The sequence below is a fragment of the Pomacea canaliculata genome, linkage group LG9, assembly GCF_003073045.1.
Source record: "Pomacea canaliculata isolate SZHN2017 linkage group LG9, ASM307304v1, whole genome shotgun sequence".
NCBI lineage: Eukaryota > Metazoa > Mollusca > Gastropoda > Architaenioglossa > Ampullariidae > Pomacea > Pomacea canaliculata.
The window spans coordinates 5506503-5534073 of record NC_037598.1 but is presented as its reverse complement, the minus strand read 5'-3'; the positions used below and the strand labels follow the sequence as shown (position 1 = coordinate 5534073).

General features: G+C 43.0%; 1 protein-coding gene across 5 annotated transcripts in view; it reads left to right on the top strand.

The window, feature by feature from the left end:
• The window catches only part of LOC112571818 (metabotropic glutamate receptor-like), a 100716-nt gene that overhangs the window by 37600 nt on the left and 35545 nt on the right, over nucleotides 1–27571 (top strand). For all 5 annotated transcript variants that reach the window (XM_025251125.1, XM_025251123.1, XM_025251124.1 and 2 more), the window contains 2 exons: nucleotides 18840–19029; nucleotides 20930–21803. In XM_025251125.1, the coding sequence (XP_025106910.1) occupies nucleotides 18840–19029; nucleotides 20930–21803 (1064 nt within the window). The remainder of the gene's footprint in view (nucleotides 1–18839; nucleotides 19030–20929; nucleotides 21804–27571) is intronic.

Genomic DNA, 27571 nt, shown 5'->3' with positions numbered 1-27571 from the left:
CACTCACTCCCTCCCTCACTCACTCACTCACTCAATCACTCACATCCGTCAATCCACCTACTCACTCACAGAGCGTGTGAGCGATAAGAGGTCAGCTGACGTACGTCTTCTGGTCCAGAAACGCCAACCATTGACGTTCCCGGCTTCCTGTCATGCGCACTGCGATACCTTGTGTCTGTTGACAGCAGAGACGTGAAGAGAGGAGTCGAGAGAAATGTCGTTCTGATAGCAAAGCGGATTAATCGTTAATCCCGCCACACGGCCGTCCATTGATCACACAAGGAGGCAAGGACAACCATTTGCCGGGGTGTGGCTTTCTGCAGAGGGCAGGCTTTCAGACGGGTGGATGGGCGGGTGGACGGGCAGGTGGGAAGGGTGAAAATAATTGGAAAATTAACCTGATTGCTTTGTCTTTACAAAATCGCTGCGAGTTTCTGATGTTGTCGATTATCAAGGTGTTAACTGCACGGCTCAAATGCTAAGACTCTTTCAAAAAACATCCTCGGCGCAGATATTACAGGGCGTAGACTGTCTGACGATGACAGGATCGTCATCGATGTCATCATTGTCTTCGTTGTATCGGGCGCATTATCACTAACAGCATACCCACGAGAAGCTCTCATCCGATAGATGATATTTAAAGAAATTGTGCTTTTAAACGGTTTACTACCTTTGCTGTCAGTATATCATCCATTTAAAGGAAATTAAAGATGTTAGCTCAGATACAAAATTTTATTTCCTGAATATGGTTAGAACTAGTTTTGATTTCAAATTTTTCAACTACCAGACAGCAGGGAACACTAAAACCATGTTTCATCAAGTGAGGTGGCAGAGAGTGGTCACTAGGTACATGGTAGCTCAGTGCAATATACAATTTATTTGCTTATTTCATTATCATATCAACTTAGCCGGTCATATCTCTACAGTAGTTCACCACACTTTCGTGCCCACCCTGAAATTTATCATGATCCAGCGAACCCAATCCGGACCAAGTCACGCAGAAGCCAGCTCTGATTTGCGGGACTGCTCTCAGGGGAGGAAACTCGCTTCCGTCCTCAAGTGGAGCGATTCGTGAATGGGACGTTTGGCGATTCAATTTGATCACTGTCGACGTCACAGTCCGGCCGGACGCCGTTTGTCGAACACGCAGGGAATCTTGGGTAACCTGGTCCGATGTCTGCGCGAGACATGCCGGGACGTCCGCTTCGCCAGTTTGCACAGTAGCCTGGTAATCAACCGTTAACGTGTGCCTCCTGCCATGTCAAAGTTCATGGTCTCCTCACACTGCGCCAGACTGGATTTTTTTTTTTTTTTGTGGCTTCGGTTGATGAACTTAAGAGTTGAAAAAATACAAATACCGACACTCTCCCTGTCTTATTGTGTTTGTAGTTCTGAGATCACGCAACCCTACAGACATCACCACACACACACAAACACCAAACAACATTAAATTTCAGCAACAGTGACAATTGAAGAAAAAAGTTTAATTTTTAAATCTTTGAGAACATCCCATCGTTCTTGAGCGCAAATGATTAATATTCTCATCTCTGATATCAGCATGGCCATCCATATTCCACATTCTGTCTGTCCATCCCATAACCACCTCAACAAAAAATTAAAATCAACAATCTAAAAATTCTGCAGAAAGGTCCCCTGAACAAGTGACTTTTGCTTGTGTGTGAGGCCACACTTCTTGTCCTGTCTAGCGCCGGTTGTGTTCTCCAGGCAAGTGTGTCCCCGGAGTACGAGTCTGTCAATATGATCTGCGCACCTCGCGGGCCCTAAGTGAGCCATCGTGTGTTGCTCGCTGCTCGCCAAGGGTTAATCTATGGCGGCCGATTGATATCCGGTCCGCTGGCAGCAGGGAGGCTGGCAACATCTTCTGAGCAGACGATGCATGGTAATCTCGGTCGCGCCCCCGTACCGCAAGTATCAGCATGAATCTTGTGCAACGGAAACCCATCCCTCCATTTTCCTCTCCAGCAGACGACAGTTGTGTCGGCCACGAGTTACAGGCTACTTCATCTTCATCTTTATTACAACCACTGCTATTTTAACTGTAGTATTCGAAGATCACTCGCAGGATAGAAAGTCCTGGGAGTGATTCGCCAGTAAAAACCGTTACAGCATCGTCACGAATACCAGCCTCCTCCACTTAACCTTTCCGCACTTGATAGTTCATCAGGAAGTCTCCGCCTGAGTACAGAGCATCGATCTCTCTCACAGTACCGATCCCCAGCACAAACATACAACAGTCCCCACCTCCCAGACTTCCTACAACAGATTCTACTGACAAATATTACACAGTTCACACACTTCTGCACTGAACAATTGCAAGCCCGTGCTCATATTTCATGCTTCACTGAACACGTGAACAGAAGTAATACACAAGTCAGCCGCTTCGACAGGCAGCACGGTTCTCACCTTCCTCTAATCACAGAAACCAGTTTTTAATCCTTTGGTTGTTTGAAGTCTCCTCGGTCTTTTGTGACATCTTCAGATGTTTTTCTTCGACCTTCTTTTCTTCTGTAAATAGGTTTTTGCTGTATGGTAGATCAGTACAAAGATTTTCTTTATGAGTGTCGTCTGTTTGAATTTTTTCCTTCATGCCATCCCACAGCCCGGTGGCATTCCACATACTGACGATCGTGCTGCAAGGAAATGATTTGCACTGCTTGGATTGTTCTTAGAATTTCAGTTTTGAAATACAATTTTTCGTTAGGTAAGATAATGAGTCACCGTCATCATCATCAGCAGCAGCAGCTTTAACATCTCTACCAACAGTACTCTGTTTTTGGCATTCCATAAAAACAAAACCAAAGCGCTCCACCAACAGCACCATCAGTTTTTAGTCACTCCACCGCCACCATCATAATCAACAACAACAACAATAACAAAACAACAATGCCTCAGCTCGGTCATGCTCATCTCTTGTCAGTTAAGCTCCATTAACCTGTGTTTCCCCTCACAAGCGTGCTCTTCTCGCTCCTGGTCCCCGGTGCTTGGCGGGTCTGGCAGGACAGGAAACCTCACCAACGCCGCCGAAGAGATTGAAAGTGAAGGGTGTAGATCTTTCTGGTCTGTTTACCTCATCATGACGACAAACCCAGCCTGGCCCTCCCTCAACCCATCCCCCTACCCCTCACCCCCGGTCATCATATATCGTGGAATGAGAATTGACCACCAATGGGAGTAGGCAACGGGAAGACAACTCCGCAGTGGTCTTTCTGCCACGATTCGTTTGAGAGCTGGATGATGAAGTTTGCTTCATAAACATCCTTACAAACACTCGGTCTGGAGGATCTGCTCACTGCGCGTGCGCGACTGTGCAGGATGTGGGGCCGAGAACTGTGCGAGGATTTTATTTTCTTCGTAATAAACACATGATAGAAAGTAGGTCCTAGATAAGTAAATTACTCTATAAATACACAAATGACACTTTTGTCACAATCAGTTCAGCTATTTAGCTTTTTAAATAAGCGAACGATTGTACAAGTAGAATGGAGAAAAGTTTGCTAGCTTCCATAAATAATTTTTGTGTTATTACCTAATCATAACTAATTATATAACTTTGTAAACTATAATTATAACCGCTCAAACAAATAAACTATAAACATTTAAGTTCTTCTCTTTAGCTGTCATTATCCTTCAATGAAGACACCTTAAAGTGCATTATAAATATATCAACCAGTGAACAATATAAATAAGTAAACACATCTATATCCATCATTACATTGAATGAATAATTAATTTATTAATGAATTAGGAGAACACATAATCTTATTTACCTGATGATATCACAAGTTTGCCTTATTATTAATTTACTATATATATTATCATACTAGGTGCGATTTTTTTTATCTTATTCTGACAGCTATTGCGGAATCATTAAAGCTGCATGACGACTATCGTCGATAACCAACCTCACTATGCTAAAACTTTATTGACGGACAGAAATAATTGTTTACTTGTTTAAAATGCGGATTCAATCCCTACAACAAAGTTTCGTACAGTGTTTAGTTTCTTTGAATGAACCAAGCCTGTGGTTGGAGGTCCGCACCACAAGGGGAAAGCAGGTTAATATTATCGACTTGTTATCGATCTTGATAATACTGACATCGAGACAGGCGAGGGGAATGAGAGCTGTACATCGAACACCGACTGCCCTTTCAGGTGATTGGCTGTGCAAGCTCTTACAGGAGGGAGAGGACAAGAGATGAGGGTGGGTAAAATGGAGAAGACAGGGAAAGGAGCGGGACAAGGACTCAGGACAATGACAGTTCTTTATTTGCGAAGATGACTTCCTAAGTAAAACTCTTGTAGGTCTATCCTTCACTCTAAAGAGGAAAAAAAGTACTTTGATATGGAAGAAACCACAATAAACAAAATTAGAAAAAAATTAAAATTAACACAGAAGGATTTACGATGTTTTTGTAAGAGGCTTGTCCTTTACTCGTTGTCAAAATTCAATGCGGATCCTCATGTTTAGTATGCCGATGTTGAAGGAGAGATAGACAGACAAAGAGAGAGAGAGCGAGCAAAAAAAGGGCAATAGAGAGAGTAGAGGAGAGAAGGAAAAAAGTGAGACAGACAGATGAGGAGGATTGTGGTTTTTTTGCACATGAGTAAGTAACCATTTCAAAGCCGTTGCACTGACTGACTTGGCGGGAGAGCAAGGTCCTAACAAGATCAAGTGATTCACTTACTGTCCAGCGGAGCCCAGCCCGTGTCCTGTCGAGCTGCCATCTGTCATCTTTGAGAGAGTTTGCCGATATCATGAAGAAGTCTGGCACCTTCTGAAACATAGCTGTGGTATTTACTCTGATACATGAAAGCTCATTATTCTGGATTTGTCTATGCTAATTACTCTGACCTTATCCATGTTGATTATTCTGACTTATCTGTATTGACTTTTCTACTCTTGTTTAGTGACCCGTCATTGTCTCTATTCCAATTTTTGTACATTGGTGTAGTCTTTGAAATGTATTGATAGTCTATTTATCTAGAAAGTAGGAAGGTTAAAGTCATTCTTAAGGTCAGCATCAAATATCCGATGTCCCTGAAGTCCCACAACCCCAGTGTCTGACTAAGACTTGGCCAATGTATTTGGCAAACAAGTTTGACATGAAGACCAAAGTTTCAGTGTCCCAAATGTTCGTGTGACAAATTGGTCAAACATTCGACTACATTTGCCTGGTAAAAAAGAGTCTCAAGTGGGAGAGAGAAGGAGCGGGAGGAGAAGAAACAGTGATAACAGGAAATCGGCCAATCAAAAAGTCGTTTACGAATCAGTCAAAAACGATGCTCGTCGCTCACTCATGTTCCGGTAGCTGGTTAAAAAGTCTTGAGACATTCTTCTTCCCGGAAAGTGAGAAACCTGTCCTTCCCCACTCTGCCTTTCAAAGCAGTGGACTGGCCTTTGTCAACATGTCATGGTTTGACCGGAAGTGACGTACATACAGTGTTTAATTTTAACAGTATATAAATAGATGATGATGATGCTGTTGATGATGAAATTGTCCACCGGGACAAATAAAGTTGATTATTGTCATCATTGTCATTGTCAATGATGATGATGATAATTGATAATGATGATGATGTGAGAATTGAAGCAAGCACTCTTCTAACCGATACACGGAGAGAGCATGGAGTGGTGAGGTGTCCCCAAATCCAAAAAATACATCAAGACAGTGATGCGAAAAGTTGACAGGCAGGTCAAAGGTCAAATCATAAACACGCACTTTGCCTGGCCAAAATAAAAAAACAAACAAACGGTTTTTAGAAGCGATAATCACTCTACAGCTTCGATAAAGGCAGGGACTGTCTGTATCTCGTGCACTTGATGGCGGGAGTAAAATACACTTGAAATGAAACTACCCTCGACATTAAACTTCCCACAAAGAATAAATCACACGGGGACACTCGCTTTCCATTCCTCAAAGCAGACGACTGGGTGCGCACTCTATACCTCTACACGGGGAGTTTTTAAAGAGGAAACTAGAAAAGACATCAATGTTACTGAATGAAAGGGGAGAGAAGTGACTGGAGTGGTGCCCCTTGCGCTCAGCTTTTTTATCTCCGTTGAAACCTACCAAACCTCATATCCTTAACATCTAAAGGAAAAGAAAATAAAGGTAATGTTTCACCCAGCGTGGGGCGCGTCTAGTGGTTGGTATGTCTCAATGCCATGATGGTGAGATCACGTGACCAAAAACCTATTGGCGGGGCAGCAGGGAATAACTCCTCCATTCAGAGATGTGAACTCTCTCCAGGTTTACTTGACGAATAAAGGAGATTGAAAGCTGACATCTTACTCCGGCGAACAGCAGTTCGGAATTTGAGCATATAGCGCGCGCAGCAATGAAAAATCACATTATGAGGGTTTCTTTTTCACTCTTCTCTCTAACATCATCTGTCGAAGAACTGAGATCGTTTCAATCACATTTCAATATCTGCAGCAGTAAATATTCTGTTTTATTTATTTATTCTCTAAACATTGTCAGTCCAACATGTTTTATTTTTCTTTTCCTTTTCTTCAGACCATTAAATACTTTGTTTAACTTTTTCATTTCATTCATATCTTTATTACAGAAATCTCTGTTTCACTTACCCTCTGCTGTAGTAATGAATAAGGTTTGGAGGATCTTGAAAGTAGTTTCAATGATACAAGTTTCCGCGGAGGACTGGAAGGTAGACATGGTCTGATGGAAATGCTCTTCACGGCATTCAAATTATCCTTGAATTCAATATATGTTTCTATAGTTGCAGCTTTGAACTGAGTTTACTGTACTTACAGTGTTAAGTTCTCCAGGTACACTCTTAATTTCAACACATCCTATCTCTCAGTTTGTCTGGTCATCTTGTCTGCCGGTAGGACTTTTTTACTAACAATTTTTTTTTTTCTTTCCCTCTTCACCATTCTTTCTTTTCCTGGCTTCTTTGAAAGAAACTTCTAGTTTCTCCACGCCCCGTCTTTTTATTATTATTTTACCGTGGTTACAGCAGCTTGCAAGCAGCCCAGGCTGGAGTCACGATACACTCTACTGCGAACAAATTCAAGTTTCGATCAAGGACAACACGGCGGCCGGCTAATTAAAAAGGAGCCAGTAGAATCAGGCTATCGTTTCCTCCATTTCTGAACTGGCTTAAACTGGCTTGAACAAGATCAATAAGAGTATTCCGGTTGGCTACCCAAAAAACCGGGACTGGAACTTGAAAGAGCTGACCTGAAACCCAGAAGATCGGAGAGAGGGGGAAAAAAGGAAGGAGAGGAAAAAAGTTGCAGAGAAAAGCTCCTTGCTGTGAAAGAGATACTGAAGGCGGCGGCGTCCTTCGCTCCCTCCCACATCCCATGTTCATCTCTTTTCTAAAATCAAAGAGTTTATGTTGGAGCTGCCTCTTCTTCTGTGGGTTTCAGACCCCGGACAGTATGTTCCAAAAAAAAAATTGTCGCTAGAAATGGTGCAATGGCGTGTCTTTTTCAGCATCACCAGCTCTCCCTCCATTGCTTCTTTTCCAAAAGAGGAAGTCTTTCTCTTGATCATGTTGAAGCCTTGTCCCAGAATAAGAATAATCCCAAAGCACAGCTACATTCATTTAGAAAATGGTCTAGCGTGATAGCATCTTATTTGTTCGGATACCTTTCTTCTGCAAATACTTTCATGGCTTGGACTTTTATTTTTAGTTTTTAATTTTTGTGGCTGAGCGGCCATGGCAGGAACTGCACATTATTACTCACACAGGACACGGGGATATTTTTATCTCCTAATTTATCGCTCGCCACCAGACATTAAACTATCGAACTGGATTCAAAGACAGAAAACTTTTTCTTGAATCACTTTTGATTTTGAGGTTATTAATGGAACAAAGACACTTTTTATGTTATGCAGCTGCTGATTTCAAAGGACAGAAACCCTTTGAAAATATGGATGCTTCAAGGCATCTTAAAAGGTTCTTAGGGAAGAAAACTATTTTAGAACAGATTTTGAAAAAAACACTATCGGGAAATATATCTATGGACAGTAAAGATATTAATTATAACCATAAGATTAAATACAAAACAAAATATTTTGGTAACTTGTGATACTTGTAGCAGCTGGTCTTGTTGAGAGGGTGGGCTGACTCATCATGTTGAATTATTTTTTATTCTAGGGAGGTGTCCTCTCTAGTCATGTGACAGTAAAGCTTCTCTTGTACATCTAGTAGAAATAAGGAATCTCATTTACCAGGGAAGATAAAGGCAGTGGAAATGAATAGATAAATGCTTCACAGCGCCTAGACACAGTAAACCACTTTAACAGGCTATGACACTCTTTAGAAAAGGTTTGGATATGGAGACAGACTGCATGCATCTGTGAAGAAACTCCTTTCGATCTCTGGTACTGATATATCATCGATTTCGCAGAACAGAGAAGAGATGTCAGAGGACTATGTCGAGGGAGATGGCGCATGAATACATTCGTCTCCGGATCCCTTCCTGTGGCCTGGATGACCTCTTGTGAGGTCAGGCGTTTCTTTACGGAGAGTCAGCCAAGACAAGACTTGACCCGGGGACACCCAAAGTCAGGAATTGTTGTTGGGTGCACAGTTTTATAATTTATTTTTTAGAATAATAAACATTGTGATCAATACGGAAAAACCTGGAAAACTCACCTGTTGGGCCTGACACCCGTGTTTGGTGTTCGCTGGGAATGATCAGACAAGACTCTGTAAGGTCAGCCCTGAAATCCCCGTTGTTAGGGCTAAAGGTATGACCCTCGAATTCTTGTGTTCAGGTGGACATGGTCCCCACCCCACTGCCCACCCCAGTCTGCCAGTTCTATTTTTGCCTGCTTAGTAAAATCATTTGTGGTTTCATTGCACGCAGTTGGAACTGTTGCCCTTCTTTGTCTCCCTGCCTGCAGGCCTCGTCCTCTGGACTCCAGTTGTCAGAGCTGCACGCCTACCCCGTCACCACCCGCTGAGCCGTCCGCCTGGCTAAATTTTTAATGGCAGCATAGAGGAAGCAGACCAGACTTGGCGAACTTTCTTCTTTTCATTCTCTCACTCTGTCCTTTCTTTACATATGCGCATATCTGTGCGTTCCATGTGATAATTTTTTTCTCTCTTTCTCTCTCTCTCTCTTGTGTATATGTGTTTTCTTACTCTTCTTCATATCATTCTGTCATTTTTTTCTTATTTATTTCGTCTTTCTTTCCAATCTTTTTTCTTTTCCTTCGATTCTTCTCTCTCCTATTCCTTATCTTTAATTCCAAATTTGAAGCAAGATAAAAGTTTTCGCTAACATGATTTCGCACTATGCGACTTCCCGCATTAAGGACGGGGTTAGAAATCGTGTGCTCTTGAATTATACACAGAGCATGTCAGTCGGAGGCCACCCCCGGGTTTACTACCCTCTTACATGTTCCGCGGCTTGCGGGGTGTCCTCAGGGTGTGAAGGTCGAGAGAAAGCTGTGGGGTGGAGGACAGAAGGGTGGAGAGGGTGAAGAGGGCAGCTCCTGGGGTAGTGGGGTGGAGGACAGAAGCGTGGAGAGGGTGGAGAGGGCAGTTCCTAGGGTAGTGCAATCAGGGAGGAGGGAAGCGAGGACCTTGAGGTCTTCCCCTCGCCTCAGCCAAGCAGATCTTCTGCGCAACATCATGTTTATGCACTTAGGTAATTACCCTTCCGAGATGTCAACGAGATTTCAAGATTCGCTTAATATCACTGTTGATTCAAAGGTTGGCAAAAATTTCTTCCATTGAATGCTACTTCCTACGAAAGAAGGAGCAGCGATTTATCAAAGAAATTAAAAAAAAAGTTCTTTTCACTCCTCTGTGCAGCTTGCCTCCATTAGCTACACTTTCACTTCGCTTTCTCTCTCTCTCTCTCACTCTCTCGGCGATTGAATTTTTTTCAGATTAAGTCTGTGCACTTTAAAAAAACTGGCTTTAGAAATGGAGAGGTTGAGGGATGACAGGGAGAGAGGAAGAGTAAAGGATGGTAATTTAAGAGAAAATCGTTTAAAAGCGAATGCGTACGCACTGACACAGAGAACTAAAGTGAAATAACTACATACTACATACACACCCGGAGTATATAGTTATAGTCCGTGAGGAAAGAAAGAAAGAAGAAAGAAAGAAAGAAAGAAAGAAAGAAACAAACAAACAAACAAACAAACAAACAAACAAACGTGTGGCTAGTGGGGTTCCTTGTGAAGACAGGATCACAATAACATAAACATTATTCGCTATTTAAAACAAAAGTCGATTCTGGAATAAAAGACATATTCTCCCGAAGACAATATAAAAAATTTCTCTGTCCATCCCTTGTACAGAAAATACAACAAATCGAAGTTCGGCAAACATGTCCACACGTTGTGAAAAGAACCTACACTGGGATGGAATCATTTGAGGCTTGGGACGGCCCGTAGTGCATTGTGGGTTGACAAGAGAGCGCTGCCTGGTAATGAGATCTTGAAAAAATTCGAATCTTTTCTAAAATTTATTTTTCTTTCTCGGTATGTAGACTGAATGGAGCCGACATCAAGGAAGAACAACACGTACAGTAGTGACTAACAACAAGATATTGCTTACATACAGCTGTGTGAAGTATTTCAACATAACATCAGTTTTTTTTCTTTCTTGTCCTTTGTTTGTTTCGTTCTTTCTTTCCTTGTTTCTCTCTTCCTTTCTTTGTGTGTAAAAATCGGTTTCTTTTTTTTCTTTCTTTCTTACATCGTTCTTTTCCCTTTTTTTTTCTTTCTTTTGAGCTCTCGCTCGCTCGGTTTCCTGGTTTTTTTTCTATCGTTCATTTGATTTTTATTTCCTTTGTTCGTTAGTTTATTTATTTTTTCTCTTTCGTTTGTTGGTTCGTTATTTATTTGTGTTTTTAGTTACACTATTTCTTTAGCGCATTACCGCGGTACCTGCAGACGGTCTGGTTAGCACCTGACAGGACTGGCTCTCCTGGGTTCACATCTCATCTCACGCAATCTTTTTTTTTCTTTGCGTGTTTACAAGGCTAGCTGGTTACCTGTGACATAGCCTGCAGTCATGTAGCTAAAATATTCTCTTTCATATCTACCTAGAGCAAGCGGGCTATAAAGACTCTTTTTGAACGTGTACGAACATGCAACAACAACACACCAAAGCACACCACCACAGACCTTCAATAGGCATCGTGTGGCTTACTACTGATATCATTTGTATATACACACACACATATATACACATACACATGTTTCTTTGTTTCGTTGAAATATTACCGTAATTAAACTATTATACAAATGTGAACTATAGGGACGCAGAATGTAATATGCACAAAGCAAGAAATGTGTGTGTGTGTGAGAGAGAAAGAGAGAGCTGAGAACTATTTTTTGAAATGTTGATTTGTTGTGATCACCATGACGACCGTGGGAAACTCAGAACATGGACAAAAGTCTTTCTGGGCTCTTGACGGCGCTTCATTCTCCTGGCGGCCTCTCGTGCAATATGGAGAGGGTCTGTCCAGGACCACAGCCTCTCGCAGGCCAAGAGTTCAACAGCCTGAAAGATGCTTGTACTGGATATGAAACTTCTCGTCAAGACTTCTCCATGACAGCTTCATAGTCACAGTAATTTCTGCTCACTTTGAAAAGAAATAACTAGGATATGTTGCACATCAAGTCCTGATGTGAAAAAAAGGGGATCAGCCCTAGGTCGACCACATCATATCTGTATATATCCACATTTCCTTTAACATATTGTATCGACATATTTTTAAAAAAAATACATGCATGAATTCGATCTCAGGCAAACTGGAGGCCACAAATAGAAGTTCCTATGGCACTCGACTTGCTTCGGATTTCACTTGTGAGCACCTGTACATCTCACAGGTGCACAAATCTCATATAACAGCCAGACCTCACCAGGATACAGAACTCATCAAATATTCAAACCTTTTCAAGTATAATTGTCAACGGTCTTCATTAAGCACCAGGTGCAGAGCCATGTCTGTTTGCAGACCCCAACGAGTGCTTCGTTCTCTTCAGTCAAGGAGATCTGAAGATCTGATTAAAGATGGTGGACTTCAAGAGGTTCATAGATAACAATTCTACAACCTTCGTACGGCAGCAAGGTCTTCGCCATTATCTCTTGTTAACAATGTTCACCAACATGCAGCAGTTGACAGATTACTCCAAACCTTTGTTCTGACCATGGTCTGTGAAGTATTTCCCTGATCAGACATTCTTCATGAACCAGATAATGTATCTCCTGAGAGGGATCTCTCTTCCGCCAATTTATCTCCAGCTAAGTTCAAAAAAGAAAAGAAAAAAGAGTTACCAAGGCTGGGGAGGGATGCAGAGTAAGACTTTGTTCCTCCTGTCCCCACCTCCAGTCTGCCATCTGTTCACAAGCTCGGGAGCTCTTAGGCGTCCCTACAACCCCACCCCAACCACCCAGCAAGGACTTTCCATTTTCTTCAGCAGCTAAATTAGGTCCAGCAATCTTTCACTCTTTCCTCTTTTTTTAAAAATTCAGCTGAGGCTCTGCACTTGGGTCATTGATCGAGAAGAGGGGAAAAAAGCGGAGCTCTTTAACAGGAAGAGGAGAAAGGAGGATGACTGTTTTTAGTCACGTGGTGTGTAGGTAAAAATTTTTTGACAATTGACAATTTGAAATCGGTCTTCTATCTCTGAAATTGTTTACAAAAGAAGCGCATGATCGTAGGGAAGTCTTCTGATGTCGACATCGGATGGTAGAAGCAACAATGAAAATAGTCAACATGGACACGATCCGGCGCAACAACAAAGATTTATTACAGAGTGAGATATGTTGTAAGTTCAGTGCTGTTGTGTGGATGTGACACTCGGACTATCCTTGAAATCACACAAACCTTCGTGAACCAGTGCCTGAAGAGGCTGCTCGAAATCTCGTAGAGGGAACATAAAACTAATGAACCCCTTCTTACAGCAGTCTGGCACGCCCATGTGACCACGTGACCATGTTTACTCTGTCTAAACCCAATTTTCAGGGTACCTTGAACGGGGTGCCGACACCAAGGTTGATAGAGGAGCTTGCAGACGTCAAGGAGTGGACTAGTTGTTTCCTGCATCATCTACCCACCATCTCCCATGACAGACCCAAGTGACAAGTCTTGTCCAGATGTTCCCATTGACCAGTTGGCGGTTGGCTAGCTTAGCCGTTCGTCAACTGATGTCAGTCAACGGAAGAATGAATGCAAAAATGTTCATCTGTGTGTGTGTGAGTTTGTGTACGTATGGTGTGTTTGTTTGTATGAGCGCGCGTCTCGTACGACCACCGAGCTGAAAGTGCCGAGCACAAATAACACGGAATGGGCTTGCATTTCAGTCAACAAGGTCCTCACAAATGTCGCCGATGAAATGCCTATGGAAGGAAGAGAAGGGCAAACGAGCCTCTCCGATGAAGATAAATGGATCTGGGAGCAAGCGGCGTGCTATCGATGCTTTTAGCTTCAGAGACTGCTTTGAAACGTCTCGCGCAGCGCCGACTACAGACAGCGCCCTCTGCCGGCTCCACCACGCACCGCCATTTTTACACGTCAGCGCATGCTCAGATTTCATGTCAGAGCTCTCTCCTTCCTGTCGTCTCAATCCCTCCCCCATCTCTCTCTCTTGTTCCCTTCCCTGGCTCTTTATTTCTTCAGCGCCTTTCCTTCATCCTTTCAGCGATGTCATGCTGTTGGACTATATTCTTTTTCCCACATCCGCCATGTCTGCTGCTCTTGTCGGAAGCAGGGTTACCTTCTGACACAAACGTTTTCTCCCCGAGCTCTGTGGACAAAGTGAACTGACATGCACGTGTTTTCTTTTTCTTTGAAATCAATGTTCACATCAACTTCCTCTTATTATCGTTGGGAAAGACGCAATCGATGTTGGCTGTAGAAAACTGAGAAGAGAATTCGAGATAAAAGTTGATGTGTTGAGGCTGATGGTGTGAGGGGAATGTAATGAACAGTTACACTTACCTTGTTATGCACAGGTGAGAAACAAACTCGGTTACATTTAACTGCCTATACACAGGTGAGAAAGAAGCAATAAAAGAATAATACTCGTGAAGAAAATTGAGTGAGAAGACATAATTAGCATACCCTTCGTGTGTGTGTGCGTGCGTGCGTGAGTGTATTTGTTCTTTGTTTTTAGCTTGTTTTCCTTTGTCTGTCTCTGTCTCTCTTTCTCTCTCTTCCTTCTTTCTATGACACTTCATCCATTCTTGTTACAGACGTGTATGGGTGGACTACTGTCTGTCTGCCGAGACCAACGTTTATTCTCTTGTGAAGCTCTCCGTTGTTAGTCTCGGCGAGCCTAAACAATGAATGAGACTAAACCGGAAGCTTTGTACAAACCTGCCTCGTTTTAGTAGTTAACTGGAACAAAATCTTCTGCCATCTTGTAATACAAGTTCGTGATTCGTCGATGTAGACCACCTATTATTTGTGGTTATACCTACTCACAAATATTGAAATCACGAATTTTCGGGATGTGTTTGGATCCCCAACTGACAGCCAACAAAATTTGCCCTGTTAGGAATGGCTTTCAGTCTTTACTATCTACGGGTCAGAAAGGCTGGAGTGTTGGGGTAGAGGAAGAGAATAAGCTCTTCCCATTTTCCTCCCGTTTCCAGTTCCATTTTACTACAAATGCAGTAAAGGCTTTTAATAGCTAACATCAACGGCGAAAGTTTATTTTTAAACATTTCATTTCCTTTCGTTCAGGACCGGAACGAAAAAAAATCCTCACAGGCGTTTGTTCAATGAAGACGAGATGATGATAATTAGGATGAGCGGGGTGGTGGTGAAAGGTGAGATAATTGCCCCGCTCAAGGAACACCATCTCTCTCTGTCTCTCTGTTTACGCGGCAGCAAACAGCGCCACCTCGCGACAAGGCAGAGACACACAGATCACGTGACAGAAGTCATGTGCGCCGTCCCGGTCAAATTAATCGAACAAACAGTCATCTTTCTTGCAGTCGTCCCGAGAAAGGGTGTCGACACCTTCATGAGACGGAATAACCGGGGTGGAGGCTGGCATGGCCGGAGATTTGTGATATCCGAAATGGCGACGCAAAAATGATGAAGTTACTGATCACATTTCAGTCAAAGCCTGGAATTTACACAAGCAATTTTCCACGATCACAGATATATTTTTTAGGATGGTGGTGGTGGGGAGAGGAGAGATGGAATGGGGGGTTGGAGAGGTTGGGGATAGATTGTTGAAGAGACTGGAGAGCTTACTGGCTGTTTGACGAAGTAATTTTTTTCCCCCGTTTGAAGTAGTTCGTAATATTTTGCGCAATGATTGGAGTAACTGAGTAGGAAGAAATGTCTGGTCGATAAAAGGAGATAAGTTCTGACGATTTCAGACGCGGGATAGACGATTTTCTCGTGTTACAACTCGCCTACTAACACAAACACACGCCCATTCCATGCAAAGTTTATCGTTCGTCCTGGCGGCGCCAAGAAAGACAATGCTGAGTACATTCACCTGCCATGTATCTGTTTAATGAGCGATGTGTGCTTACAACATCGACCTGCAGTCAGTTTAGAGTTCTAGTCCCAACATCACTAGGTGTGCAATGAGTTTCGGTAGGGAGGACAATGGGGGAACAGGTGTCACAAATAGCCTGAAGCAATACAGAGAGTGAAGAGACAGGTAAACAGAGCCAGGTATAGACAGATGCACAAAGAGCAAAGATGCTTCAGTGAGAGTATTTGCATTTCAGGAATGGAACCTAAGAAAATTCAAGATTTAAGAAAGGAATATTGCAGCTGTTACACTCGCTGTAATGGTCACGTATTCTGTTGACCTCTTTCTGGTATTGATGCTTTTATTAGTGTATTTCGAGAATGGAAATGTTTAACGAGATTGATGAAATCGTATATAACCATTTGAAAAATGTGCACATCAACCTGTTCATACTGACTGCCTAAAGGAAGAGTATTTTTTTTTTCTATCTGGCACCTGGTCTCGACTTGCGGTTTCGGAATGGAAGAGAATCCGTTGTATTTACTACAGTTGGAGTCAAGCGCCCCTGATTAGGACAGAAAGATCTCAGGTGAAATAAAGTTTGAAAGACAAAAGGTTTGGAAAGAAAACAAAAACAAGTTCACTTATCACCTTCGACGACTCCCAGTAATCTTTTCTTTAGCTCAGTAATGACTCGACGACTGTTGTCAACCCTTCTCCAACTCTCCTGCCAAAATAACTAACTCTACATTTCTCTACAAGGCTAATGCTAAGAAACAATTTTCTCAATTTTCTCACGAATCCCAGACAACGAAACTCGCCATTTTTTTTTTTTTACAGAGGTTTTGGTAAAACGATCGCAGATTGTCCTCCCCCATTTTTTTTTGAATGAACAGGAAGTGGTTCCGAGACACGGCGTCTTACCGGAAGTGGACTCTAATCGCTCTCACTTCCGTTGTGCTTCTTCTTTGCTAGATGTGGAAGTTATCTCCCATAAAGGAAGCCGCAACATTCCGATCAATTTAGCCGGATTGTGCTGTCACGTGGGTCGGGACGGCACGTGGGGAAACAATCTCAGACCTAATTGAAAGCAGCAGACGGCTTCATGCATGCAACTACATCGGAAGCTGAATGCGCGACTTTAAAAGATAACGCTGGAGACGGATAAAGAAAGGAAAGAAAAGAACGAAGTTAATTTATTTTAGCAAAGCCGAGTAAGTAGAAAGGCGATTTCATGCTGGAGTGGACTGAGTACAATCCCACCTAATTTCAAAGGACATACTTTGAAGGAGAATAAGAAAGTGGATTTGATGTTGTAAGAAGTCGTTCACGTGCATTCGCTTTACATTTTTCTAATTGTTTAAAACTAAAAGATTTTTCTGAAATTTTTATTGTAATAGAAAAAATCCAACTTGTGTATGCAGATAGTTTTATATGTATACACACACGTATAAACGTTTCTCTATTTTTCTAGATAGGACACGTGTAAATCAGATTTAATGAATATTTTGTATCACACGTGTTCTCAAAAGAATTGCGGATGGTGATTGTGATTAAAATCTTATTAATTCTCCTGGCAAGGCGGACTCAGTGTCACTTAGTGCAAACTGAACGTGTCAGTCCAGCTCTGACTCCAAGGATGGTAGGATAGGTGACTGTTGGATTTATATTAAACCTTTCTTATGACTGATAGATACTCCGATAGACATAAAAGTAATAACTGACTATTTAATTAAAAAAAACAACACTAGACTTGGCTAGTCTCTTTGAGAAGATATTCATACACAATTATCTAATTAGGAGCACTTTCGGAAAGTTTGCTGAATCTTAGTGTGGCAGTCAAAGCTGCCATTAAAAACAAACACAAAAACAACAAGCAAACATCATTAAATCCTGTGGTTTTGGAGGACAATTTGACCTCTTGCCATAAAAAAATGTTCTAATGACAATTTAAGTCTGGAAAAGCCTCACAGCTGCAGTCACTTTGCTGGGGGCACCACACTTTAGAATACATTCAATCCGCGTTCATTCCTGAACAGCCGCCACCAAAGTGTCCCACTGTTTCGCCATCAGGAAAGAAATCCGTCACAGGGATGGAGGGAATGGAGATAAAAGAATCTGACAGGCTGAAAAATGGCTGGAAGGAAATTTAAAAAGTGAAATGATTTTTAACGCTCGTGTGAAATAATTTTTGTCCTCGTCGAACTCCATCTTATGTCAGAGCGGTCCTCCCTGCTTGACTTAGTAGTCCCTTAGGGTTAACCCTTTCTGAGCAGCACGGACTGATGGAAAGTTGGAAAAAGATCTTTATAATTAACTTCATGTTACTCAGCTACTGTAGAAATATTTGTTAACCCAACTATAACCTTTTAAAACTGTTAAATATAAATTATATTCGTATCATACAATATGGCAAAATGTGAACAGATGCTGAACATGTTATACGAATGTGGATTAGGTGTAGGAATTGTCAAATTAAACTGGGGATTAGAAATTGTTCTTGTCAAAGTCAAAGTTAAATGTGAGATTAGCACCTGTTAAGTAGTGTAAACTAAATGAGGATTTTTTTCATGCCGGTAAAACAGTCAAAGTCAAATTTACACTTCTAATTTCTTTTAAAATGCTTTTTCTCTGTGAACAGAAATACACAGTCTTTTATTTATGTCGAGAATACATCGAAGTCTGATGAAAACATGTTTAATTGCTCTTTATTCTAAATGTATATACTCTATTCCAAATTCATCCCGTTACCTGATTCCTGTGTCGGAGGATTTACCAAGCGGCTCACGATAGAAGCAGATTCCTCTAGGGATGTTTCTAGAATAAATTGAACAGCTTGCTTTGAGTCCTGTTCCCCATTCTTTCTAGACATTCCCCACAACAAGACAGCGATGACTAAGACACTTTGACCAGCCAATGAGAAGCGTCAGTCAGACTCGATTAGCCAATGAGTACGCTACATCTGTGACGTTCGCTGCTCGTGCCCTCGCACGCCCCGTCTCCCCCCGACCGTCGGCGCCGTTTGATCTCAGGAAATCTGCCGTTCACTCAAACACTGACAGGCTGCTTCGACACTCAATGAACACCGAGTCGGCACACTACCACTCCTTCAACATCACACCAGCAACGGCTACAGCAAAGACTGACTTGCCTGGAAATGACGTCACAGACACAAAAGCGCACAAAAGAACGCCAGCACGAGAGGGGCGCGCACAAATACATATTTACACAAAATACTGTAATATATGTACAAACACACAAACAAGTTTGGGTAGTCTGTGTGTTCATCGTGTTTGGCTGTATTCTAGTTATTTTAAGCTCGAGACTGGGTTTGTCCGATGGCTACAGATAATGGAGTTGCTTCTGGTTTTTCAGATGGCTATGGAGCTACGGTGCACTTTGACGAGAACGGCGACGGGCCAGGCCGCTACACCATCATGAACTACCAGCGCAACCGCACGACTCGCGAGTACGAGTACAAGCTGGTGGGCACGTGGGCCGACTCCCTGCTCGACCTGGACCTCAGCAAAATCATCTGGGCGGGAGGCACCATGGACATCCCCAGGTCTTTGCCTGCCTTGAGTTTGTCCCTCTGCAAAAAGATGAGAAAGGGGAGGGTTCTCTGGACGCCATGTGGCGAGGGGATGGTGTAGATGGGGTAGATGTCTTTGATGGTGTTGGTGGGGTGTAAATGCCAATGAGTTCATGTATGTGCGTGTGTGGAAGTGGTTTGTTGATACGATCGAGGTGAGAGTAAAGTGTACAGAGTAGTTCTGGTTGACGACTACGAGAAAGCTGATGATCAATGTAATATATATATATGTTGTGACGATAACAGCTAGATGTTGTACATGGAATAGTGAATGTGATGTTGTAGCTGTGGTCACATATGTACATTTAGTAGTGGTAATATTGACTCTGGAGTTAAATCAAGTGAGAAAGGATGCATTCCCACAAAAAGTTGAATGAGTCAACGATTGCCAAAACTTTTTACACACTCTCTCGTCCGTGCGTACGTGTGTGTGTTTGTGTGCATGTACATCTCTGTGTGTATAAATGTCTGTATGTATTTGCATATGTGTTCATGTATACATGTACCTGTCTGTATGAATCTCTGTATGTCAGTACATCTATGTATGTGTCTATGTCTGTGCATGTATGTGACACTGATATGTTTAATGAATTAGTGTACACATGTATCATACACGTGTGTTTATATATTTTTTTTCAATACTATGTATTTGTGTCCACGTGCGAGCACATCTAGACTGTGTTTACTCGGTGTACCACCCTCCACCTCCAGCAGAAGAGTTCTAATTCCTAGTGAGCTCCTGACTTGATAACAGCTAACCCCTGTGTCAGCAGCCTGGTATCAGACCCTAGGAGTAGTGATGCTGTCATTCCCCATCAGGTCCTATAAGCCCGGATGTACATATTTTCTGACAAAAAATGGCGGCAGAGAATCTTGGTGCAGTCTGCTGCTTGGTGACGAGGGGTAGACATGTTTTGAGGAATCGTGATAGATAAATCAGCTACATGAAGAAAAGTCATCACTGCTGGAGACGACAGGATAGCGATAGTAAAACGTGTTTGGAATCCGACTGGATTAAACAAATCACATCCATTCCTAGTTTCTCTTTGGTTCCATCTTCCTCATGATTAGATTAAAGTATTTTTTTCTTTTTTGTATTTATTCCCTTCCCTCTTTCTTTTTTTTTCTTGGTTTATTTCTTCTATAATTGCTTCTGGTTTAATTTGCACACAAAGACCCCAAAAAATATTATAGATTAAATTTTTGGTAACCATGGCTACTAAACAAATTCTCTAATGTTTACGGGGAATATGTTTATTGTCACAGGCGCACATTCACGTTACTAAACTGCGCAGTTATCTTTAATGTCATGCCTGCTCGGGTGTCCTTACTGGTGGGGTGGAAACGCAATTTAATATGACAGCTATATATATATAGATGTGGGGGAATAAATAACTGTTATATCTGAGATTAGTTCTAATTCAGGGGCACAGGCGTCATTAGTGACTAGCTCTAGTGGGAAATGAACTTAGTGCCATAGCTACACAGAGGTTAACTGCCTAGAAGTGGTTGACAATTATTTAGTAGGCCAGGACCACTTCGATGTCGTTACTCCTGTATTGGGGAATCACTTTAATGCCATAGCTACACAGATGTCGCTGCCCAGTCGTAATGGGAAATTATTCTTAGTGTCACGGCCTTACAGGCGTTTGTACTGCCTAGCTTCACTGGAAATTACTTAGACGATATTTCGCGGACATTAACGTAAAAATCACGTACTAATGTGTCGATGATGTTGAGAGGAAAGAAAATATCGACGACTTTGATGTTGACAGTTTTGTCTCAGTGAATACGTCTTTTTTACGTCTCTCCCACGTTGACTTAAAAAAAAAACCACACACACGTCTTTTTGAGGTCTATCTGGACGTTGCAGGTCGCGGTGCAGTGAACCGTGTGAGGAGGGCGAGATCAAGAACATCCAGAAGGGCGAGCAGTGCTGTTGGATCTGCACCAAGTGCAACCCCTGGGAGTACATCCGCGACGAGAAGACTTGCGAGTCGTGCCCCGAGGGCAGGTGGCCGTACGCCAACAAGACGGGCTGCTTCCAGCTGGAGGTTCAGCACATGACCTGGGGCTCCATCTACGCCATCCTCCCCATGGCGCTGGCCAGCGTGGGCATCGGCTGCACCGTCTTCGTCATCGTCCTCTTCACCATGTTCAACAACACGCCCGTGGTGATGGCGTCTGGGCGGGAGCTGAGCTACATGCTGCTCTCCGGGTGCGTCGTCTGCTACGTCATGACGTTCGTGCTGCTGGCAACGCCCTCGACGGTGTCCTGCGGCGCACAGCGCTTCGGCGTTGGTTTCGGTTTCTCCATTGTGTATTCCTCGTTGCTCATTAAGACCAATCGCATCTCACGGATATTTGAGAGTGCGCGACGCTCGGCCAAGCGGCCACCCTTCATCAGCCCCAAGTCGCAGATTGTCATGACCTGCGTGCTGATCGCCATGCAGGTGCTCTTTACCTCCGTCTGGCTGCTGGTAGAGCACCCCGGCACCCGCCTGCACCACCCGGACAGCCGTGAGCCTGTCATCATACTCAAGTGCTCCAGCGATGACATCTCCTTCCTGGTGTCGCTGGTCTACAACATCCTCTTGATCATCATCTGCACGGTGTACGCAGTCAAGACCAGGAAGATACCCGAGAACTTTAACGAAAGCAAGTTTATCGGCTTTGCCATGTACACCACCTGCATCATCTGGTTGGCTTTCGTCCCTATCTACTTCGGCACGCTCAACTCTTTCAAGGTAAATGCAGGTGCACACACTCTCCACTGCTTCAGGGTACATGGCACTGGGGTGGGAAGGTGTAGACGTACCTGTCTGCCGAACTTCCCGACAGGTTGATACTTCTTATTTTCATTGATCTCTTGTTATCCATGTATTTCTAATATGGGCATGTGGACATATTTGCTTCTACAAGCGTTCATAAGTCAGACATAAACAGACACATTTGTGTATGCATGAACATGAGCACGAAAAATCTCAGGAAATGCAACGCTTACTGTAATAAGTTTGGCTGGTTGTTGATGTCAGCTACCAATGTTTTATCATGGCCGACTAGTTCTAATTTAAAAGCAGGTGCCACACCCAGAGAAAAAAAAATACATGTGTTGAGATGAGATCCGAATCGCAAGCCCGGGATTCTCGCTGGCCTGATGACAAGGTCTTCACCGTTGCGGCACCTTGTTGTTGTAAGACCAGCAGCTTCCTTTGCAAACGGTTGCAACAAAGCAGATCTTCTGTGAAGACGAATTTTATGCACAGAAAAAACTTTTTTTTCCGTTAAAGCATGTAGGGGCATGGAGGCGGTTTGCTGTGTCCAGACCGAGGCATTTGGAAGGTGGAGTTTAACCCTCTCTGTTCATCGCCTTTTCCTCTTACATCAGGTGGCCATGTTTTCTAGTTCTCAAGTCACAGGATCAAGCAAAACCCTTTTGCTCCAGAGTCGAGCATGAAAAACATTAAGCTGGCTGGTTGGCTGGATGGCTGATTGGGAAATTCTTCATTCAGCTTTTCTGAGTACTTTGTGTGCCCATTCCAGCAATCTTATAAATGGAATGAATTGTCTCATTCGATTCTATTTTAGAATGTGTATCTTGTGCAGTATTAGGCAAACGATACTGGATGTTTATCTGAGTGAAGTTTGTCTATTTAAGTTGCAGACATCGAGCCCCGCGGTACTTTTAACCGTGTGCCGAGCTTCGGCAAACTGTTTTATCGACGAGTTTACTCTGGCTCATCACATCAGCTAAAAATAATTAATGTTCTGGATGCAGCACAACACCCATCATCTATATCAGAGTCAGACATTTACACTCCACAGGTCTATTTATAAACTCCAGTCAATGCCTTTGTATGTGATGACGTGGACAAAGTAAAGCACGTGATGTGGATGCCGTGTAACCGGAGCGGGGAAAGAACTTGGTAATTATTTAGGAGTATTTACTGCGACTAGAAAATAAACTCTAGTAATGAAGGACTAACCGTAGCATTATACACACAGTAACATTACCAAGAAACATTTACAAGTAAAAAGATTGACACAGGCACAGATGGTATTCTAATTATAATCACAATTACAGAAAGTATTTTGTACACAAACAAGTTAAAAAACAAAGTGCTAAAATGGCGTCGTTTGGAATGTCGACGTTGTAATCATCGGTGAAAGATAGATAATTGATAGATTTTAACCTTTTAGTAACCATCTCTTGGAAAGGATTCTTTGATGTCAGGTGACACAACGATTACCAGAACCAGATTTTAGGCGATTGTTTATAAGAATCCAGCAAAGCAGTCCATGGTATGGTCTTTCTACTTTGGCCGAGTCAGTTTATTACTCACGGTGTTCATCAGGCTTTTCATCAACGCTCTCTTCGGAGTGTTCGTCGTCACGCTCATCACAGTGCTTATCACCACGCTCATCAGCGCGTTCAGCGCTATGTTCATCAGAGTGTTCACCACCGCCTTCATTGGCGTGTTCATCGCCTGTTCCTCAGGGCCTGCATCAAGATGCTCCCCACTGGCCTGGAAATTTTGCTCCTCATCGCCAGTCATCCTCGCATGCCACGCCATGTTTTTTCTTCGTCTTGCCCAGCTCGCAGACTTATAAAAAATTAAGGAAAGCGAGCGCCTTGCCGGGAGAAATAATCAAGGCGGAGAAGCAGGCATCAAATAGAATTATTTTCCTTGGCGGAAGCGGAACTTAACGTTGAACTTTCCCAACTTTTTCCCTTGTGTCTCGGTGTCCAGTAAGAACAAGTCTCAGAGGTCATTGTTCATCTCTGACGTCATTGTTGACGTCATCTTGACCATTACGTCATTATGCTTGTCATTGCCCTCGTCATTAAACATGGCGGTCAAAGGCCTCCATTAAAGATTTCGGAGAAAAACATTTTCCTTCAACTAAATTTTGTAATCTGCGGCTTCATTCGAAAAGTTCTTGAAGTTACATCAATTTTTTTCTGCTACGATGAATGATTTTTCTTTATCTATTAATTGTTTTTTAAAGTATTAAGATTTTTCTCCTGAAAGACGAGGACTGTCCAAGGAGTGGCGATTCTGTTACATAAATACACATGTGACATGATTCCGGAGAGAAGGATCGGAATAAAACTGACGACAAAATCTAGGAGACAAGGAAAGGAGAAGAAATACAAATTATCAAGCAAGCGAGATTTTATTTTTACATAAAGCTTTTCCTTTTTTGTTTTTGTTCATATAACGAGTGGCAGGTATTGAGCTTTTCTCCTATTAGCTGTTCAGAGTGAAGTCCTTGCGTCGATGAATTAACAGAAAAAATTATCTTGCAAGGTTCTTTATTGTCAATTGATGTAATTTACGAATTCAAAAATGTTAATGCACTTTCTAATGTAGTCAAAAGATATATATTAGCAAAAATACTGAGTAACAGTACTTGTGAGCTCCGTTCAGTAGGTTTTCGTGCACGTATCATCTGACTACTTAGTTCTAGCCCAACGAGAATCATGCAATCCTTTTTGGCGATCTGATCATGGACTTGCAGTTTTCCGTCTTTTCAACCCCAAAACCAAAATAATTTTGTGAATTAAGAAGATGATTTGGGGACATACTTTACCGTGAGAGCAGACTGCGACTGTATCGGGCTGCACTGATGGACAAAAGCAGTCAGACAGACGGTTACTGATGTCACAGTCACGCATGCGCAGACCTGGCAAATGTCCAATGCCACGAAGTCACGAAAGCCAGTTCAGCAAAATATGAGGATGTAGTTGAGCTTTTTCTCCCCACCCCACCGGTGTGGAGGATTTTACTGGTGTGGACAGTCCCCGACGTAGTCTTGTGACTAGATGACTGCCTCCATGAAAACTTGATTTCCCGACTCACTACCTGCCTGACTCACTGCCTGCCTACCTGCCTGCCTGACTCACGCTTTTCTGGTCTTTCATGAAGCTTCTCATATCCTTCTCAAGACAGTCATCTGTGTTATGCCGTGCATGTATAAAGATCCACTACTGATGGGTCATATGCACTAACCCAAACAAATACAACAAACACAAACCAGCAAGTCTCATTTATTAAGTGTGAGCATTAGTCTAGGTTTGTCAACAAAAATATTTCAATATTATTATTATAATTATTGTTCAGCTAGCAGCATCGATGAAACAATCTAATTGTGATCTGCTTTTCCAAGCTTTCGGACAACTGGTAACCATGACTTTCCCAGACATACTCTCGTAGACTCTTAATGAGGGGGGAACCTTGTTTGAGGACATCTCCCCAGCACCCTCCCCCAACCTACCCACCCTCCGCGACATCATCCGGGGTCGACATTAGCTGTTAGGACCGGTCGTCGCCCTTTGACCCCGGCATCGCGCTGGGCAGCTGACAGGCGCTCACTTCGTCACTAACGGCTGTCCACACATCATTTCCGCTCACATCACTCGGTCGACAGGTCCGTGCGATTGGGGCCCATTGTCCCTGATGGGCAGACCTCGGGCTTCTGTGGCTGTAGTTCACTTGGAGTCTGCAGTAGCTCATCGCTTGACGATATTGGCGTCTAGAGGCTTGCAGCATGCAGAAGTCGACGTAGATGAGTAGTGAGTACACATAGATACTCGCATGAGCTTTCACCGGAACTGACGTTGTTATCAATAAGTTATCCCTATCTTTGCTTTTTATTTTTAGCAGGATCATTAACTTCAGGGAAAATACTATTTCAAAAAACAGCTGTCCTTTTTTCATCATCAGCATGATCTGACACTAATGTGGTCGATGAGTTCCCTGGTACTAATTACTGGCCTTTCATTTCGTTTTTAACTAACATTTTGCCGATCGACAATTTCAGGAATGTATCCGAGCTGTGTGGGCGAGGCGGGTACGTGGGGGATGAAACGTCACGAAAACGTGAGATGACGCAGCTGAAGTCAGTTGAGGGAGTGACGTAAATTACTGAGGCAGGTTGTTTATCTTCCCGTTTTTTGTACCGCAGCAAGAACAAACAAAACACAGGGAGGTGTATACCAGGTTATGCGCAATACACTACAGAAATAGCAGACGTCAGGGACGGATCTCAAGATAGACAGTCGTGGCATTTGGCGCACGTAGGGGACACGTCAGGACCGGGTTAGACATTTTGAGAGTTTTGAAATCGATGGAACACGTGCATCCTGAAGAGCAAGACGACGCAGGCGTGCACATGTCAATGTCAGCCATGCTGCTGCTGCTGCTGCTGCAGGGATGCGACTACAATCGTTACCTCACAATGCTAGGACATGATGGGAGCGGGGAGTGTTGGGAAGGAGACAACAGCATGTCCCGTGAACAAAACAAATCCGAGGAAGTCATGTGCCTTGGCACGAAACAGTCTATAATTAATTCAGCGTTGTGTAATTATCATCATTATCATTCATTACAGCAACGTTTGGCGATACTTCCGCCAACTGCCGCCAACTGCCGCCATCTGTCTGGGCTTGGAATGACGAACAGTCTGATCGTTGATGTTGTAGACCCTTTTCTGCTTTTGTTGCTGGTTTTTTTTTTCATACTCTTCCATCTCTCTAATAGATTCCCTCACAATCTTCAGGGCAAAATCTGATGGTCTTAACAAGTTCACCTTTCTCTTTTTTTTAATTTTTGGGCGTCATTTCACGGAGTTGTTCGTAAGAATATATTGTCTTGTTTACTACATCCTCACTGATGCTGTGGTGTTTGCTTCTGTTAATTACTATTTAAAACAAAATGTGTATTTGTCGCTCAGATATAAGAATTAGTTGCTACTGGGGTGGGGAGGGAAATGATGTTTTACGCCGTCATCAGCTAAGGCTATATCACGGCCGAGCATCCAGAGTCACACAGCGAAATAACAGCATGCCCGAGAAGAGATCTGAACCCAGTGCTGCCAATCGTGTATAATTAGTTGGTGACAGGCGCTAACCATCGCGCCACCTGTTGGGGATGTGTAGACGCCAAAATGGCGTGCCTAGAACCTTGCTCCAACAAAGACTTAGACCTGCAAGTGGCCTATGAGGGCGGTGGTAGACAGCCATCCATCCGTGTATATCTAATTCTTCCTCTCACGCGATCTACGTCCTCGTTGCATGCACTGAGGGCACCATCTGCGGCAGATCAAAAGTGCATTCAAAACTGCAGAACGTTTTTGTCATGATGCTCGGAATCTTTCGCTTGTGTAGCTGGGAAAACAAATAATGATTAATGTCAGTGCAGTTCTTCCATCACCGGAATTACAGCAGCAATGTCTGGATAGCAATCGCGAAACTGTCTACGGTGCCATCGCAGTTATCGGTCCTTCCTCCAGCGCCTGCCCCAAAGCCTTTCATGTCCATCAATTTTGCGAAATTACCCGGAGAGAGAGAGAGAAAGGAAAAAAAAGTCCACTTAATATGAAACATGGTAACTCGGGGAGCAAATGGGAGACGATTACAATACAGCGTGCGGTGAGGTTAGCCAGTCTTAGAAGCATGACGAATCACTTTTGTTTGAAGTTTGAAGAGTTTATCCACATGATAATTTCCATT